The sequence below is a fragment of the Equus przewalskii genome, chromosome 24 (assembly GCF_037783145.1).
Source record: "Equus przewalskii isolate Varuska chromosome 24, EquPr2, whole genome shotgun sequence".
Classification (NCBI taxonomy): Eukaryota; Metazoa; Chordata; class Mammalia; order Perissodactyla; family Equidae; genus Equus; species Equus przewalskii.
Window position 1 is genome coordinate 28,964,394 of NC_091854.1, and position 15,580 is coordinate 28,979,973.

Sequence of the window (15,580 nt, forward strand, 5' to 3'; positions counted from 1 at the left end):
CCAGCAGCTGCCTGGAGGGACCAGGGAGGGGGAGGTTGATACCCTCTGGGTGAACTTTGACCAATGGCAGACTGTTTAATTCTTCTCTCTTCCCCAGCCATTGTATTTCCGTATGTTCTTTCTGGGGATGTTGATAGTGACCAAGCACCCAGCTGCATTTTCTGTAGACACCTTGGCCAGCTCCAGAACGTCACCACCTCGTGTTTGCTTTGCTCTTTTCCTGGCTCACTCCCTCACTCTCTAGAACTCTACAACTCCCCTCCTCCCCCAACGAAGTGTTAGCACATCACTTTTGCCTCAGGCAGTTTTCTAGAAAACCCAGGAAAAGATAATAAGTATGATGATAGTCCTCTTTTAACCTCTGCTAAGTATGATAGGCAGTGGTCAGGAGTGAGTGCGGATGGAAGAAGGATTTTTTTGTGCATTAAGTTAGAGAGGGGAGAAGTGCTCAGCCTTGGGTGGTCAGCCTGGGCTGCAAAAACCAAAAGAGACATCTCTTTCTTGTTTTAGGAGGCTGTCGCTTTGAACAAATTCTCATAAGTCAAGGAGGCATGAAGACTCAGCTACACAGATCCATTTTCCTGCCATTGGAGTCCAAGGACTACAGTAAATGGCCCTATTGGCCCAAAAGAGGAGAGAAAGAGAGAAGAAGAGGAAGAGGAAGAATAAGAAGAAGGAGTAGGAGGAGGAGAAGAGAAGAGAAACTTACCAAATGAGACCCCAATTCTATTGATTTCTGGACTTCTCACATTGAGGTGCTCATGTTGCTTTCAAGATAAAATATATTCATGTGGTGGGAGAGGAAGGAACACTGCCCTATATTTGAATTTCTGTTTAACACATGACAAATACCCAAAGATCACCAATTTTTAGGAATTCAGAATGGAATGCTCACCGCCAACTGAGATCTCTGCCCCACATATTCGAATCTCGTCACTACTGCCACAGGCCAGTTTGCAGACAAACAGAGTTGTACCCAGGGGAAGACCTGTGACTTGAGAACTGAGGGAGCGACCCTGCTGAAAATGGATTCTTCTGTCGAACTTGTAGAGGATTAACTTGTTGCAGCGGGAACATCGCGAGCAGTCTTGTTTGGGCTTCAAAGAGCACGAAATATTGACTGCTGATCCCAGTGAAATTACATGGTTCGGCGTCACGGTCACGTCCCCTCTCTTGCACACGTCTGCAGTAAGACACAACGCAATACTCAGTCGGCACGTGAGTTCCCATTTAAAAATGCAGAGGCGCGTAATTCCTAAAAGCAGGGTAAAATTAACCCCATCGAATCATGGAAATATAAGTAACCTACATTACTCTGGCTGTATTGGCACAAAGAGAGCAGAAGGCAAACATATTGAAGTCTAACTGTATTTGCATTAAAACATGCATCCTTCTCAACACAGTAATTCTATACCCAGAACTACAAGCAGGAAAGTGGAGAGAAAACAGGGTTGGAAGAACATTCAGGAATACAAATTCCAGGAAAAACCAATCTCTCTTATGCAAATTTTTCACCAGATTACTACTCTGGTGCAGTCGGCACCAAGGATGGAAATTAGGTTTTACCGTGCCATATTTTGGTATTCCTTCAAGATGTAAGACCATGGGCTGGATGTACCATCACCCAGTACAGCTAAAATGAAATTACATGAATGTATGCTTTTTAAAAGAGTTCTCCATATTATTTATGATATTCCAGGTACTACATTAAACTCTGATTTAAAAGAGAGGTCCTTGCTACTGTCCAGAAGTTTCTGCGTCAATAAACATGACAACTATTCAGAAATGAACAGTTTTGGATGGTGCTTAGTAACTGCAAAGGAAAGAACCTGAGAATTACAGATTCACCCCGAATTTTTAGATGGATATAAAGCCTCCACCAAAAGTCTTTTTTGGGTAACAGTAAGATTGCTTGAATCAACAACCACAAACAGAAACTGGTAAAGAAGTTATTTAAATCAAATACAGAAAATACTGAAAACTCATTTAAAATAAAAAGTTCTCATTTTTATTTTCATAACTAAAACTAAGTCTCTTTCTCTCTCTTATCTTACTTATATGTTTGTTTTCTGTTTCTTTAATCTTCTTTGATCCTAATGGGCCAGAAAGTCAAAAATAAGCTCCCAATAAAAAAAGCAAAGAGGGACTGGCCCAGTGGTGCAGTGGTTCAGTTCGCACGTTCTGCTTTGGCAGCCCAGGGTTCTCCAGTTCTGATCCCTGGCATGGACCTACACACCACTTGTCAAGCCATGCTGTGGTGGCATCCCACATATAAAGTGGAGGAGGATGGGCACAGATGTTAGCTCAGGGCCAGTCTTCCTCAGCAAAAAGAGGAGGATTGGTGGCAGATGCTAGCTCAGGGCTAATCTTGCTTAAAAAAAAAAAAAGCAGAGAAAATGCCAGTCATTATTTTTTTAGTGTGGTAGAGCCATTTCTTAGGTTTAAATCTGGAAACAATTGGAAATCACCAGCTTGCATTTTCCAAACCATTCAAGAAAAAGATATTTAGTAAAATAAATAAGTAATAAACAAGCAAACAAACACGTAAAATTGAGCTTACTGAGCGTGCATAGCTGAATTCACCCATGAATACCCTCTGTTAAAATGCAGTGTAACGTGAAACATTCATTCACGATGCCTAGCTCGATCACCTACTCCCTTTCCTAAGAGGAAATGATATGATTATACTCTTACATTAATCATCAGTAAAAATTAAAATACATATCAGTTACAGATAGAGAACCAGACTTCTCTACTCAAACGTGACAGAAGATTGACTATAAAAGATCAACTACCAGAACATCTACCACCAATGCCTACCTTATCTGTAACTGAGAATTTACCACAAATAATTCCACAGACTAGATAACAGAAATACCTTACCTATTTTTGCCTTAACCAACAGCGACATGATGATAAAAATAAGTGCCAACAAGCACCCTCTAACTGTACATGCCATCAACAGTCAACTCTGGAATACGCCTCTGTATTTTTCCTTGTAAAAGAAGACAAATTCATTCATGTTAAATACATTCAGAAAATACCAGAATCAACATCATTGAGAAGGGCTAAAAATGCCCCTTTACTTTTCTCCATATTGTTAAGATTTTGTTTGCTATTTTTTAAAAAACAAAGTATACCTTTACAACTAGTAATTTGAAAATCTTGGCCACCTCTAACCCCCATGTCACTTAAGCTTCTTGGGGTCAGCAAAGGGTGGGAAAAGAGACACAGCCTTGGAGTCCTTTGGAACTCGATTAAATCCTTTGAGAGCAGGGGAAAGGTACTGAACCTTCTGAGCCTCAGTCCCACACAAAATTGTCTTTTCTTCCAAACAGGGCAGCATCGTCATAGTCAAACATAGTCGTGTTAAATCCCCACACTAACAAGAATTTCTGACCTGGCCATGTCCTTCTGGATGTAACAGGAAATCTAAAAATGCCTCATTACCAGCCCCCCCACCCCCTACCCTGGAACTTAGTAAAAGATGATCTCTTACAGTAAGAAATGAATCCTAAGGGTTTGGGGGGTTGTTCGGGTTTTCTACAGAAGTTCAATTTTACTTGTTTGTTTGCGTGTTTATTACTTATTTATTTTACTAAGAATTTTTTTCTTGAATGGTTTGGAAAACGCAAGCTGGTGATTTTCAGTTGTTTCCACATTTAAACTTAAGGAATGGCCCCATCAGTCATTAGCAAATTCTCTAACTTCTATTAAAGGTGGGCCAAAAATTCAGAAAGCAGGCTAGAAAGTTCTGTGACGTCAGGCCACTGGGAACCAGCCAAGGCAAACGTTCGCCTCTTATTCCCATACCTAGAAAAGTGCTAGGTGTATTGGAGAGCCTCAGAAACATTCATCTGTTCATTCAAGTGATAGCTACCCTTCACGTGGCAGGTGCGACGTTAAGTGTTAGAGATACGACAGTCCTGTCCGGGTGGGCTTCTAGGAAAGTGCTCACTTTCTTCTTTGAAGCCTCTGCCTCTAGCCTACTCATCACCCGGCGAAGCCCCAAAAGATGCTGGCATCTCTTCAATAGTCTTTGCTGCTTGCTCTCCCTCCTCCTCCTGACTTTTAACTCTTGGAGGAACTCAGCGCACTCAAGACATTATTCTTCCTCTATTTCTACTCTCTCCTGGGGAATCTCATCTGGTCACCCGGCTCTTAGATATCATCTGTGCTAAAGACTCTCAGATGCATATCTTCAACTCAGACATCTGTCTGGGCGCATCTCCCGCATCCATCTCCTTGGACGTCTAACAGACGGCTCAACGTCAACATATTCTGTTCGAATTTTTGGTTTCCTTCCCCTCCCTGACCACCTAGCCAAAGTGGTCCTGCCCAGCTACTTTCTACTCACCGCCTTATGGCCTTCATGGTACAATCTGTAACTACCTTGTTTATTTACTTGCTTCTTCCCCCAGCCTTTTCTATCTCAGTGAATAACATTTTTATCCCTTAAGTTGCTCAAAAACCTAGACGTCATCCTTGATTCCACCCTCCTTCTCACCCTCTAAACCAAACCATTACTAAGTGTTGTCAATTTTACCTCCAAAATGTGTCACAGATCAGTCTACTGCTTTCCATTTCTCACCCTAGAGAAATTTCCACCATCCTCACCCTAGTCCAAACCACTGTCGTCTTTCCGCCAGATGACTACAGTAGCCCCTTAATGTGTCTCTCCAATCCATCTTTGCCCCTTTCCAAGTCATTTTCACAGAGCTGACTGCCTTTTAAGATGATATTACCTGCTTAATGCTGTCATTGTTTAAAACCCTTCAACACATCCCCATGGCCATTAGAATAAAACCCAAGGTCCTTACCACACACACTCTCACAGCCCCTGCATGGCCTCCCTTCTCCGTCTTGCCACCATCCTTTGCTCTACTCTTTTGTCTTGCTCACCGTGCTCCATTCACACTGGCTTTCAGCCTGCTCCTTGGACAAGACATGCAATTTACTGCCTGAAGGACTCTGCAATTTTCACTTCCTGTGCTAGAATCCTCTTCCCCTGGTTCTTAGTAGCTGCCTCAGATCCTTCAGATCTCAGATTATGTGTCACTTCCTTAGAGAGCCCCTTCCTGACCACCTAGCCAAAGTGGTCCTGCCCAGCTACTTTCTACTCACTGCCTTACGGCCTTCATGGCACAATCTGTAACTACCTTGTTATTTACTTGATTACTTGTTTGCCATCTATCTTTGTGCTAGAATTTAAGCCACCATGAGAGCAGGAACGTTGACTGTCTTACTCATTGCTGTATGCCAGCACTTAGCATTGGGAAAGAGTACTCAATAAACGTTTATTGAAAGAAAGAAGGGAAGGAGGGAGGAAGGGGGGAAGGATTACGAGCTATAGAAAACCCTCTATAAACATCCCCGTGGTAGGCAGAATAAGGGCTCACAAAGAGGCCCACGCCTTAATCCCCGGGACCTGTGAATATATTATGTTACATGACAAACGGACTTTGGAGATGCAATTAAAGTTAGCGACCTTGAGATGGGGAGATTATCCTGGATTACCCAAATGGGCCCAATCTAATCATGTGATGAACTAGGCAGAATAGTCAGTCAATGAGCTGTGATGTGAGAAGGACTCAACCTGCTGCTGCTGGCTTTGAAGACGGAGGAAGAGGGCCATGAGCCAAGGAGTGTGGTGGCTCTAAAATCTGAGGATGGAGCTCAGTTTACAGAGAATATAAAATGGATTTCTTGGGGGTCTACCGCTCTCTGCCAGCATTCTACGGTCTAGTAACACCGAGCTGCTTATAGTTCCGCTGCACGTCTCCTGTCAATTCATGCTTCTGTGTCTTCGTTCTTGCTATTCTCTTACCTTTCCTCTGTTCTTAGACTGGCTAAGTCTCACTCGTCCTCCCAACTCTGCTCAGACACCTTTTATTCAGTCATTCATTCAATAAATACGGATTAAGCAGTTGCTATGTGCCTGGAGCTTAGGATAGAATGGAGAACAAGACAGACTGGGTTTTGGCTCTCATGGAACCAGCATTCTGGAGTAGGGAGAGAGAAAACAAAGAAATAAATAACAAACAAATTCAGATAATGATAAAAGAAGAACTGAAGAGAGGCTAAGGGGAGGGAGAGCCTCGGGAGGAGAGAAGCCGGTCAGTGAAGGTGTTTCTATTTTTTTTCTTCTTCTTATTTTCTTTTCTTTCATTTTTTTTTTTTTTTTGGAGGAAGATTATCCCTGAGCTAACATCTGCTGGCAATCCCCCTCTTTTTGCTGAAGAAGACTGGCCCTGAGCTAACATCCGTGCCCATCTTCCTCTACTTTATACGTGGGATGCCTGCCACAGCATGGCTTGCTGAGCAGTGCCATGTCCGCACCCGGGATCCAAACAGGTGAACCCCAGGCTGCCGAGAAGAAGAACGTGCGAACTTAACCGCTGCGCCACCAGGCCGGCCCCTGAAGGTGTTTCTAGAAGATGAAGCTTGAGCTGAGATTTATGCAGCTGAGATTTATGAAGCCTCAAGAACAATTTCCCTGACAGAGAGAATGGTGAGTACAAAGTTTGGAGCCAGAGGAATAAGCCTGCTGTGGACAAGGCACAGAAATAAGGTCAGGGAGGCGGGGAAAGTGACTGTGGGGAGAATGGTCTGGGATCACATTGGAGAAGGCAGGCACCAGATTTACCACGGGCTTGTCTGCCATGGAAGGGAGCCTGGATTTTACTCCCAAAGCTATGAGAAACCAGTTTAATTAGAGATTTAATTTATTTAACAGAGTTTTAATTGGTGTGTTACAAGATAAGAATTACATTAAACACACACGTGCAAAAAAACAAAAAATAAACAAACAAAAGACTTAGCCTTGGCCCCGTGTATGGGGTCCAGAGTGGAAGCAAGCAGACCGGTTAGGAAGCAATTGCAGGGACCCACGTAAGAAATGATGGTGATGTGGACCACAGCTATAGCAGTAGAGACGGAAAGAAGCAATGAGGTCTTGGGAAGCTTTACCTATGTCTTCAGGTCAGACTGAAACCTCCTACCATAGCCATGTGCCGTATAACGACGTTTCACTCAACAGTGGACCGCATATATGACGATTAGTACCTGACAGCCCAGGTGTGTGGGAGGCTACACCACTTAGGTTTGTATAAGTACATTCTATGATGTCCACAAACGACAAAATGGCCTGACGATGCATTTCTCAGAACATATCCCCATCATTAAGCAACGCATGACTGTACTATCTTCATAGCATCCTGGCGTTCTCCTGTTTAAGCACCTGCCATATTGAATGGAACAAATTTGTTTAGGTGTCTGCCTGTCTCTTCCATTATCTTTCCAGCTCCTCACAGGCAGAGGCCACAATTTGAAGATAACTAAATGAACAGATATATATGGATTAAAGAGAACCTATTTAATCGCTTCCTGACTGCAAAGGGTATCTACAGGGTATCTTTCACTTTGTGCATTGCAATTCATGAAGCCATAGCATTCTCCAAATAGTCAAATATTCAATAGTCAAATATTCAATTGGTTATTATAAGAATTTTAAAAATGTATATATATGAAATATGCATATGTACAATATATATACCCAACCTATATATGAAATAGGCAAAGCAGAGGACAAATTCAAGTTTATACAGTACATGGATCCAAACACAAACTTGATCAATTTCTCTGAATACCAGGTAAAACAGCTTCTCCATTTATAAGAAACTCAGACCCCAAAGACCTTCAAGTAAATGAGGTATCTTCCAATAAAATGAAACCTTCTATCAACAGTAAACATCCTTCATGCAGCCTGCCTGGAGGGTCAATATTAAAACTACAACTCTCTCTTGAATCAGAAAAACAAAGTGTGCTATGTCATTGACTCATCACTCAAGTGTGACAGTTTCCAGACAGTGAAAACAATGTTTCAATGAGGGGGGGTGGGGACCTTGAGAAATACAGCAACTGGCAGAAGGGCAGAGGTAACAGTTACCCCCCAGTGAGTCTCTTTCCCCCATTTATCCAGGAAGAAGTGCAAAATATGCAGCCACTTCAAAATCACATTTTACTAGGCTAGGAAAAACCCTTACCACAGGTGACAGTTTCATGAAGGCAGGAATACTTTCTACTTCCACACTACTTCTCTCTGTACCACCACACGAGCTTCAAAGGGTAGCTAGGTACTGGGGAGAAGAAAAAGGCTCGTGAGCTCCGTTCCACGGTGTGCTATTAACTGTAAAAGCCATTTCCTCATTCCTACAGTGGGTACAGTAATGCCTACCTAGACAAAGTTATGGGGAAGACTAAGATGATAGGGTCATGGACCCATGAGAATACCTAGCACAAAGCAGGCACTCCACTGAGGCTGGCTCCTGTCTTCCCATCTGGGCCCTGCTTCTGCATTTCTTTTCTAAATCACCTATGACCTTCAATGTACTGAAATTGAATGTTTTGTTAGACTAGGTAAAAAATCCTATGTTAGGCAATTTTTACTCTTAACCCTGGCTGTCCTAGAATTTAATAAGTTAGAGGAGGAAGAAACCTCAAAGGTTAGCTAGTAACTAGCATGCCCCTGCACTCCCTCCCCCGCCCAACGGCAGACATTTGAGTCTGGGCCGCTGCAGAACAACCAAGTGATTGTTCTGAACGCTCATCAAATGACACTGTTAATTACCCAGTTGACTCAAGGAGGCAGGACACAAAATCCTTCCCTTCTGCAGGCAAAGCGACTTCCAGACATGCCTTACTGGGGGCAGATCAGCATAAAGACAACGCTGCGGAGGTCATCTATTCTAGCTTTGCCGTTGTACAGATAGATAAACTAAGGCCTAGAGAAAAGAGGGCACTTGTCAAAGGTCACATTAAATAGCAGAATCCAGATCAGAACATAGGTCTTGGAGTAGGTCTCCGATTTCTTTTTTTTTTTTTTTTTTCCTGCTTTACATAGTTGTACATAGTTGTATATCTTAGTTGCAGGTCTTTCTAGTTATGGGATGTGGGACGCTGCCTCAAAGTGGCCTGACAAGCAGTGCCATGTCCGTGCCCAGGATCCGAACCCTGGGCCGCCGCAGCGGAGTGCGCGAACTTAACCACTTAGCCACAGAGCCAGCCCCAAGGTCTCCGATTTCTAATCCAACACACTTCTAGCATATGAGACTGCTTCTGATCAGTAGCAACACTGTACTAAAAATAATGCTAATGTTAACACGACAGTTAATACTGATGCTACAGCTTGCTGATCTCTTACTATGTTCCAGGCACCATGCACGTTACATACAATCTTTCTGAAATCCACCTAGGAAAGCACTTATAATTTCCAGAAGCCTGAATCATTATTTCTGATACCTACCTCCCTCAAAAGAGGATGAAACAACAAAACCCAGTGCAGACACAATATGTAACCATCTCTAATGATCTAGTCCACTATAAGCATGGAAAAGGGAAATCAGAACCAAGTGGCTAACTTGCAACTTAGCCATTGGAGCTAATTTTCTCTTGCCCTGACTTTTTGTGAGCTTTGTCAGGAAAAGAACTGTCCTGACTGGAGCTTTCTCTCCTTTTTCCTTCTGAATCTACCACTTGGTGAAAAACCTAACAAGCCATAACAAGGACAAATGCTGACCTGCCAGGCCCCAAACATCAAATCAGCCCCTTAATAATGGCATGTTCAGTGGCTTGAAGGGGAGGGAAAGAAACACCACATCAATATTCTCTGATTTTTCTTCTCTCTACCCAACAGTCCCAACACCCGCACAGGAGCCAAATTGGACACCCACCTGCTCTTCCTTCTTAGGCAGCTGCTGAGTCTCTCCTGAATTCTCTCTCTTCTCACTGTAAGCATTTGGAGTCCTAATTTTACCCATGTACAGGAGCTTGCTTTTCTTGCTCAAATTCAGGAGACTTCTGAACTTTTGGTCCTGTTTATTTTCTTGTTTTTAAATCTCAGTCAGACTGTTTTCTCCTTCTCCCCTTTATGACTTTATTATTTTCCTTAACAAAGGTCCCCTTAGACTTTTCTCTCTTTTCTGTTTTTCTGGAATGTTCTTTCTGTCAATTCTATTTGTCTTTACTTCCATTTCAAATATATCACACAAGACAAAATAGATGGGCTCCTGAAATGTTGTGGGTAAACAAATTACATCTAAAATGCATTAGGGAACCTTATCTGGCCCCAACCCCTGAAGCATTTGTCCTGTGAACTGTCTTACAAATGGAACAAGCATTCCCACAATAGAACAATAAAAAAGAAATAAGGGAAGAAGAACTGAGACACGGATGGAGTCTTGAAGACACAAGGTACTTTCAAATCAACTGATGTTACTTGCTACACTTCCTCTTTTCTTTCTTTGATGAGCTCCAGAAGCCTACAAATTTCATGGCACTTGTTCAGCTGAGTTTCAACAATCCAAGCTTCTCTATTTTCACCCTCTGCATCCTTCTAGAACTACAAATAAAATAAGCCATCTTCTGGCTATAATCACTAAGACTAAAAACAGTAAATGTTGGAGAGGGTGTGGAGAGAAGGGAACCCTCATACACTGCTGGTGGGAATGCAAACTGGTGCCGCCACTGTAGGAAACAGTATAGAGATTCCTCAAAAAACTAAAAATAGAGCTACCATATGACCCAGCTATCCTACCACTGGGTATCTACCCAAACAACTGGAAATCAACAATCCAAAGTAAGATATGCACCCCTATGTTCATTGCAGCACTATTCGCAATAGCCAAGACAAGGAAGCAATCCAAGTGCCCATTGACTAATGATTGGATAAAGAAGATGTGGTATATATATACAATGGAATACTACTCAGCCAGGAAAAAGATAAATTCATCCCATTTGCAACAACATGAAAAGACCTGGAGGGAATTATGCTTAGTGAAGTAAGCCAGACCGAGAAAGACAAACACTAGATGATTTCACTCATATGCGGCATATAAATAAGCACATGGACAAAGAAAACAGTTCAGTGGTTACCAGGTGGGGAGTGGGCACAGGGGTGAAGGGGAGCACCTATGTGGTGACAGACAAGAAATAATGTACAACTGAAATTTCATAATGATGTAAACTATTATGAACTCAAATTAAAAAAAAAAAATAAGCCATCTTCTGTTGGGAAGGACGATGTACTGGAGAGAGCATGGTGTTTGGGTCCAGAGGACCTGGGTACCATCCTGGTTCCTCCACTTCTATCTGTGTCACCAACATGAGTAACTTCATATTTCAAAGCCTCTTTTCCTTATTTGAAAAATGGCAATCAACGTTTATTGAGAAAATTAAATTTCTTTCACTAACTTTTCTTCCTTAGTTTATTGGAAAGGGTTCTGCTTGGACATCCTCAATCTTGAAGTCTCTTTTGTGGACAAGGGCACGGGGGTGAAGGGTTCCCCTCGGATCTCGGGTATTGTGAAATCCTGGCAAGTTTTCCTTCACCTTGTAACCCCTGAGGCTTTTCGTAGAGTGCTATTTAGAAATATTAAAGCACATTACAATTACTTTGTTTTTTGAGTTTTCTAGAAATTTCACAACTATCTTGATATAATTGGAGGCACACTGGGGAGGAGTGTGACCACCATCCCAAGATGTTTCTCGAGGTTTCTTATATAAACAAAGAATTCAACAAAAGTCTCTTCAGGAACCACTCCATGTATCAGCATCTCTGCCTGATATTTTACTTAACGTTTTCCTTTTCCTCGGCATATCATTGCAAAAGGGACATAAATTAAGATTCTAATCTTAGGGGCCGGCCCGGTGGTACAGCAGTTAAGTGCGCACGTTCCGCTTCTTGGCTGCCTGGGGTTTGCTGGTTCGGATACTGGGTGCCAACGTGTCACTGCTTGGCAAAAGCCATGCTGTGGTAGGCGTCCCACATATAAAGTAGAGGAAGATGGGCATGGATGTTAGCTCTGGGCCAGTCTTCCTCAGCAAAAAGAGGAGGATTGGTAGCAGTTAGCTCAGGGCTAATCTTCCTCCAAAAAAAAAGATTCTAATCTTAGCAATCTTTTCTAGGCATTTACTTGGCAATTTATCACAATGCAGAGCATATCACTGAGTTGTTAATATTTGGTCTCCTACTATATGAAGTAACTACTGGTATCTCTATTCTACAGGTGGGGAAATCTGCGAGTTGACTAAGATAATACAGAAAAACCAGAAGTAAATTAGAGAAACTAGAACTACCTCCCATGCTTGAGTTTCCTTATGGCTAAAGCACCTACTTCACAGGATTATGGGGGTTAAATGAGCATCTCTCAGTGCAGTGGCTGGACCCAGGAAGAGCTCAATAAATACTGTCATTTGCCATTATTATTATTATAAGAAAACGGATAATATCACTTACTTTTCAAGGATATTGTCAGAATTACGTTAGACAGCCTGGCTTTTTGACTTGTCTCTTTGCCTATTCTTCTGGCTCACCACTGAAAGACTAATTTGATTACAGCTAGATCCCAAACCTGCTTTATATTACGTGACTTTATGCCACCTAGCACTTATGATATGCTCAGTGTTCTCATAATTACTGTCTTCCCAAACAGTTTAACCTCTTGAGCACAGGAACTGGGTCTTACATTTCTTTATATTCACTACAGTGACCAGCACAATGTGTTGGACATACTGGATGTTCAGTACCTACCTGTGCTTTCAAAAACCATTGTTCCCATTAGGAAAGAGCACCCAAAGGACATTGGACAAGGCTTCTTTGGGATCTGGCTTTCTTTTCAGGTTAGTCTGCACAAATTTACATGTAAGAGTTGAGAGCAGTGCTGTAAGTGTAATTACAAAGATGACAAGTAACCGGCCAGAGAACAAAGCAGGTGCCGTGATACAAAAATAAGCCCACAATTGAGGAACGACATGCAACATCTGCTGTCCTTAGAGATTCTTCTCCCATAAAAATCTTACATGTGCTTTAGAGTTTTTTTCACACTAGATCTCATTCTAACACAGGGAACATTCAGGGCTTGCCAAAATTTGGAAATTTACTATTCTATGTAACCATCATAACATTCAAGAAACACAACACATGACAAAAGAATGTTGCAAACTCTTTTAGAGCCTTAGGTGCCTAACAAAGCAACAGTAATGAATTGAGGATTTCACACTAAAACTAAGGAGGAGAGTGTCTGCTCTTAGCCACGGAAGTTCTTTCAGTTTTCTGTGTGACAGAGAAACAGGGCACTGGAGCATTGTTTGCTAACGGGAACTAAGAAACTAACGTTCGCTTGCCCAAGTGGAGTTGGACAGAACGTTCTGAGCCAGACACGCAAAGGCAAGCAGCACCCGGTTTGGAGACAGAAAGCTGTACCTCAGCATCTCACCAAAGAGAGAAAGTTTCCACCTCTGCAAAATGGGAATACCAACAACCACTTCAACCATACAGTTCGTACAGAATTATACGGCATAACAATGTGTACCCAAAGGCCAAGGACATAAGTAGGTGCTCAACAAAGATTCTTATCCAGACAAGATATACACTAGGGGATTGTAACAATCATTCAGAGTTTAAAAAGGAATAAAAACGAACTTTGCCCTGTTCTTTAGACACACCAGGGAAAAGGCCTTTTGTATGCTTTGAGGTTACTATCTGTAAGAGCCAGAGCTAATCATAAGGGTACTTCATCTCTGACAACGCTCATATTTAGCGCCCCTCACCCAGGTGACAAGGACCTCCCCAGAGACATTTCAGACGCGAAAACGGAGGCTGAGCGGCGGACCAAGCGCTCCGCTAGTCACCGGCCAGGCGAGGTCTCGGGGTCTGTCTACAGAGGACGCAGGAAAGTGCTGCCGAGGAAGAGACAGTTCGCCCTGGTGCAAGACTAAGACTCCATATCTTCCTCACATTTTCAAGCCCCGAGTCACGCCCGTGGGCCGGGACCCAGGCTGGACCCTGAGGGGGGCCCTCTGCGCTTTGAGACGCCATCCCCTCCCTCCTCAGCCCCCACCATCCCGTGTCCCGCTCCGGGAGCGCCCCTCGCCTCCATCTGGCCAAACTCCAAACAGCACCTCGAGGGAACAGCAGCGCCCCGAGAGCGCGGCCCTCGGCGAGGAGAGGCCGCCGCCCAAACCCTCGGGAGCAGCAGACTCCCAGCTCAGCCCGTGTCCCGGGGTCCCCGGTGTCCCCCGCCCCGCGCTCCAGGCACTCACCGCGCTCCCAGCGTCGGGGACCGGCGCGCCTCAGCCAATGTCCCGGGTCCCCGGAGCACCCCCCCCCCCCCCCGCGCCCCCAGGCACTCACTGTGCTCTGGGCGTCAGGGGCCACGGCGCCCTCGGCCTGTGTCCCGGGTCCCCGGATCCCTCCCCCCGGGCCCCCGGGCACTCACCGCGCTCCCAGCGTCGGGGGCCGGCGCGCCTCAGCCAATGTCCCGGGTCCCCGGAGCCCTCCCCCACGCGTCCTCAGGCGCTCACTGTGCTCTGGGCGTCAGGGGCCACGGCGCCCTCGGCCTGTGTCCCGGGTCCCCGGATCCCTCCCCCCGGGCCCCCGGGCACTCACCGCGCTCCCAGCGTCGGGGGCCGGCGCGCCTCAGCCAATGTCCCGGGTCCCCTGAGCCCTCCCCCCCGCGCCCCCACGCACTCACTGTGCTGTGGGCGTCGGGGATCCGTACGCCCTCGGCCCATGTCGGGGGTCCCCTGCGCCCCACTCCCGGCGCCCCCGGGCACTCACCGCGCTCTGGGCGTCGGGGGCCGGCGCGCCTCGGCCAGTGTCCTGGGTCCCCGGAGTCTGCCCCCTGCGCCCCTGGGCACTCACTGTGTTCTGGGCGTCAGGGGCCACGGCGCCCTCGGCCTGTGTCCCAGGTCCCCGGATCCCTCCCCCCGCGCCCCCGGGCACTCACCGCGCTCCCGGCGTCGGGGGCCGGCACGCCTCGGCCTGTGTCCCGGGTCCCCGGATCCCTCCCCCCTGCGCCCCAGGCCCTCACCACGCTCCGGGCGTCGGGGGGCCGGCGCGCCTCGGCCAGCGTCCCAGGTCCCCGGAGTCCGCCCCCTGCGCCCCCGGGAACTCACCGCGCTCCCGGCGTCGGGGAGCGCCGCGCCCTCTGCCCGGGCCCCGGGTGGGCGGAGGCGGCGGCGGGCCTCGGTGGAGCCGCCCTGCCCGCCCGCGCCCTGGCTTCCCCGCAGGGGCCGGGGGCCGGTTCCGCCCGGGCGGGCTGGGCCAGTGTCGCCCGGAGGAGGCGGTCACCGCGCCACACCTCCGTTTCCCCGGAGAGAAATCGCGGGTAGGAAAGCCTGTGTCAAAACTGCCGAGTTGTGTGGTGAGTGCGATAAGCCCGACAAAACCGTGCCGTCGGCTTTCGCAGCCACAGAAGTGGCACTTGGTTGACACTCATTCGGGAACTTTCCTCGGAGACCTTCCTCCGCGCTCTGGGCCGCCCAGCTCACCCCGCACCCCGCGCCCGGCTCTCGGCGCTGGGCTGCGCGCACCACCTGGCGCGGGAAGCAAGCTGACTTTCGTTTGTGTTTGCTGTCTGAAAAAGGAGAGAAAAACGAGCCTTTAACAGGTGGCATGACACCGACCCTAAAGCGTCCCGTGTTCTGTATCTTCTAAGAGGGACTCTGAGGGAACAGGGCGAATGGCACCAAATGCAGAGGGGTGACAGCGGTGCCCTTCCTGGTGACAATAGTTCGTTGA

At 46.1% G+C, this 15,580-nt stretch overlaps 1 protein-coding gene across 7 annotated transcripts in view; it reads right to left on the reverse strand.

Annotated features, from left to right (window-relative positions):
* The window catches only part of IL12RB2 (interleukin 12 receptor subunit beta 2), a 76,381-nt gene extending 61,291 nt beyond the window's left edge, over positions 1–15,090 (reverse strand). For 2 of the 7 annotated variants that reach the window (XM_070592339.1, XM_070592335.1), the window contains exons 1-4: positions 8,630–8,756; positions 8,046–8,138; positions 2,884–2,995; positions 896–1,183 (exon numbers count right to left, since the gene is read on the reverse strand). In XM_070592339.1, the coding sequence (XP_070448440.1) occupies positions 896–1,183; positions 2,884–2,959 (364 nt within the window). In that variant the 5' untranslated portion in view covers positions 2,960–2,995; positions 8,046–8,138; positions 8,630–8,756. Of the gene's footprint in view, positions 1–895; positions 1,184–2,883; positions 2,996–4,820; positions 4,990–8,045; positions 8,139–8,629; positions 8,757–14,100; positions 14,228–14,955 lie in introns of those variants that run through there. The other 5 variants (XM_070592341.1, XM_070592337.1, XM_070592340.1 and 2 more) reach the window with 4 other exon arrangements.
* Positions 15,091–15,580: the final 490 nt, after the last annotated feature.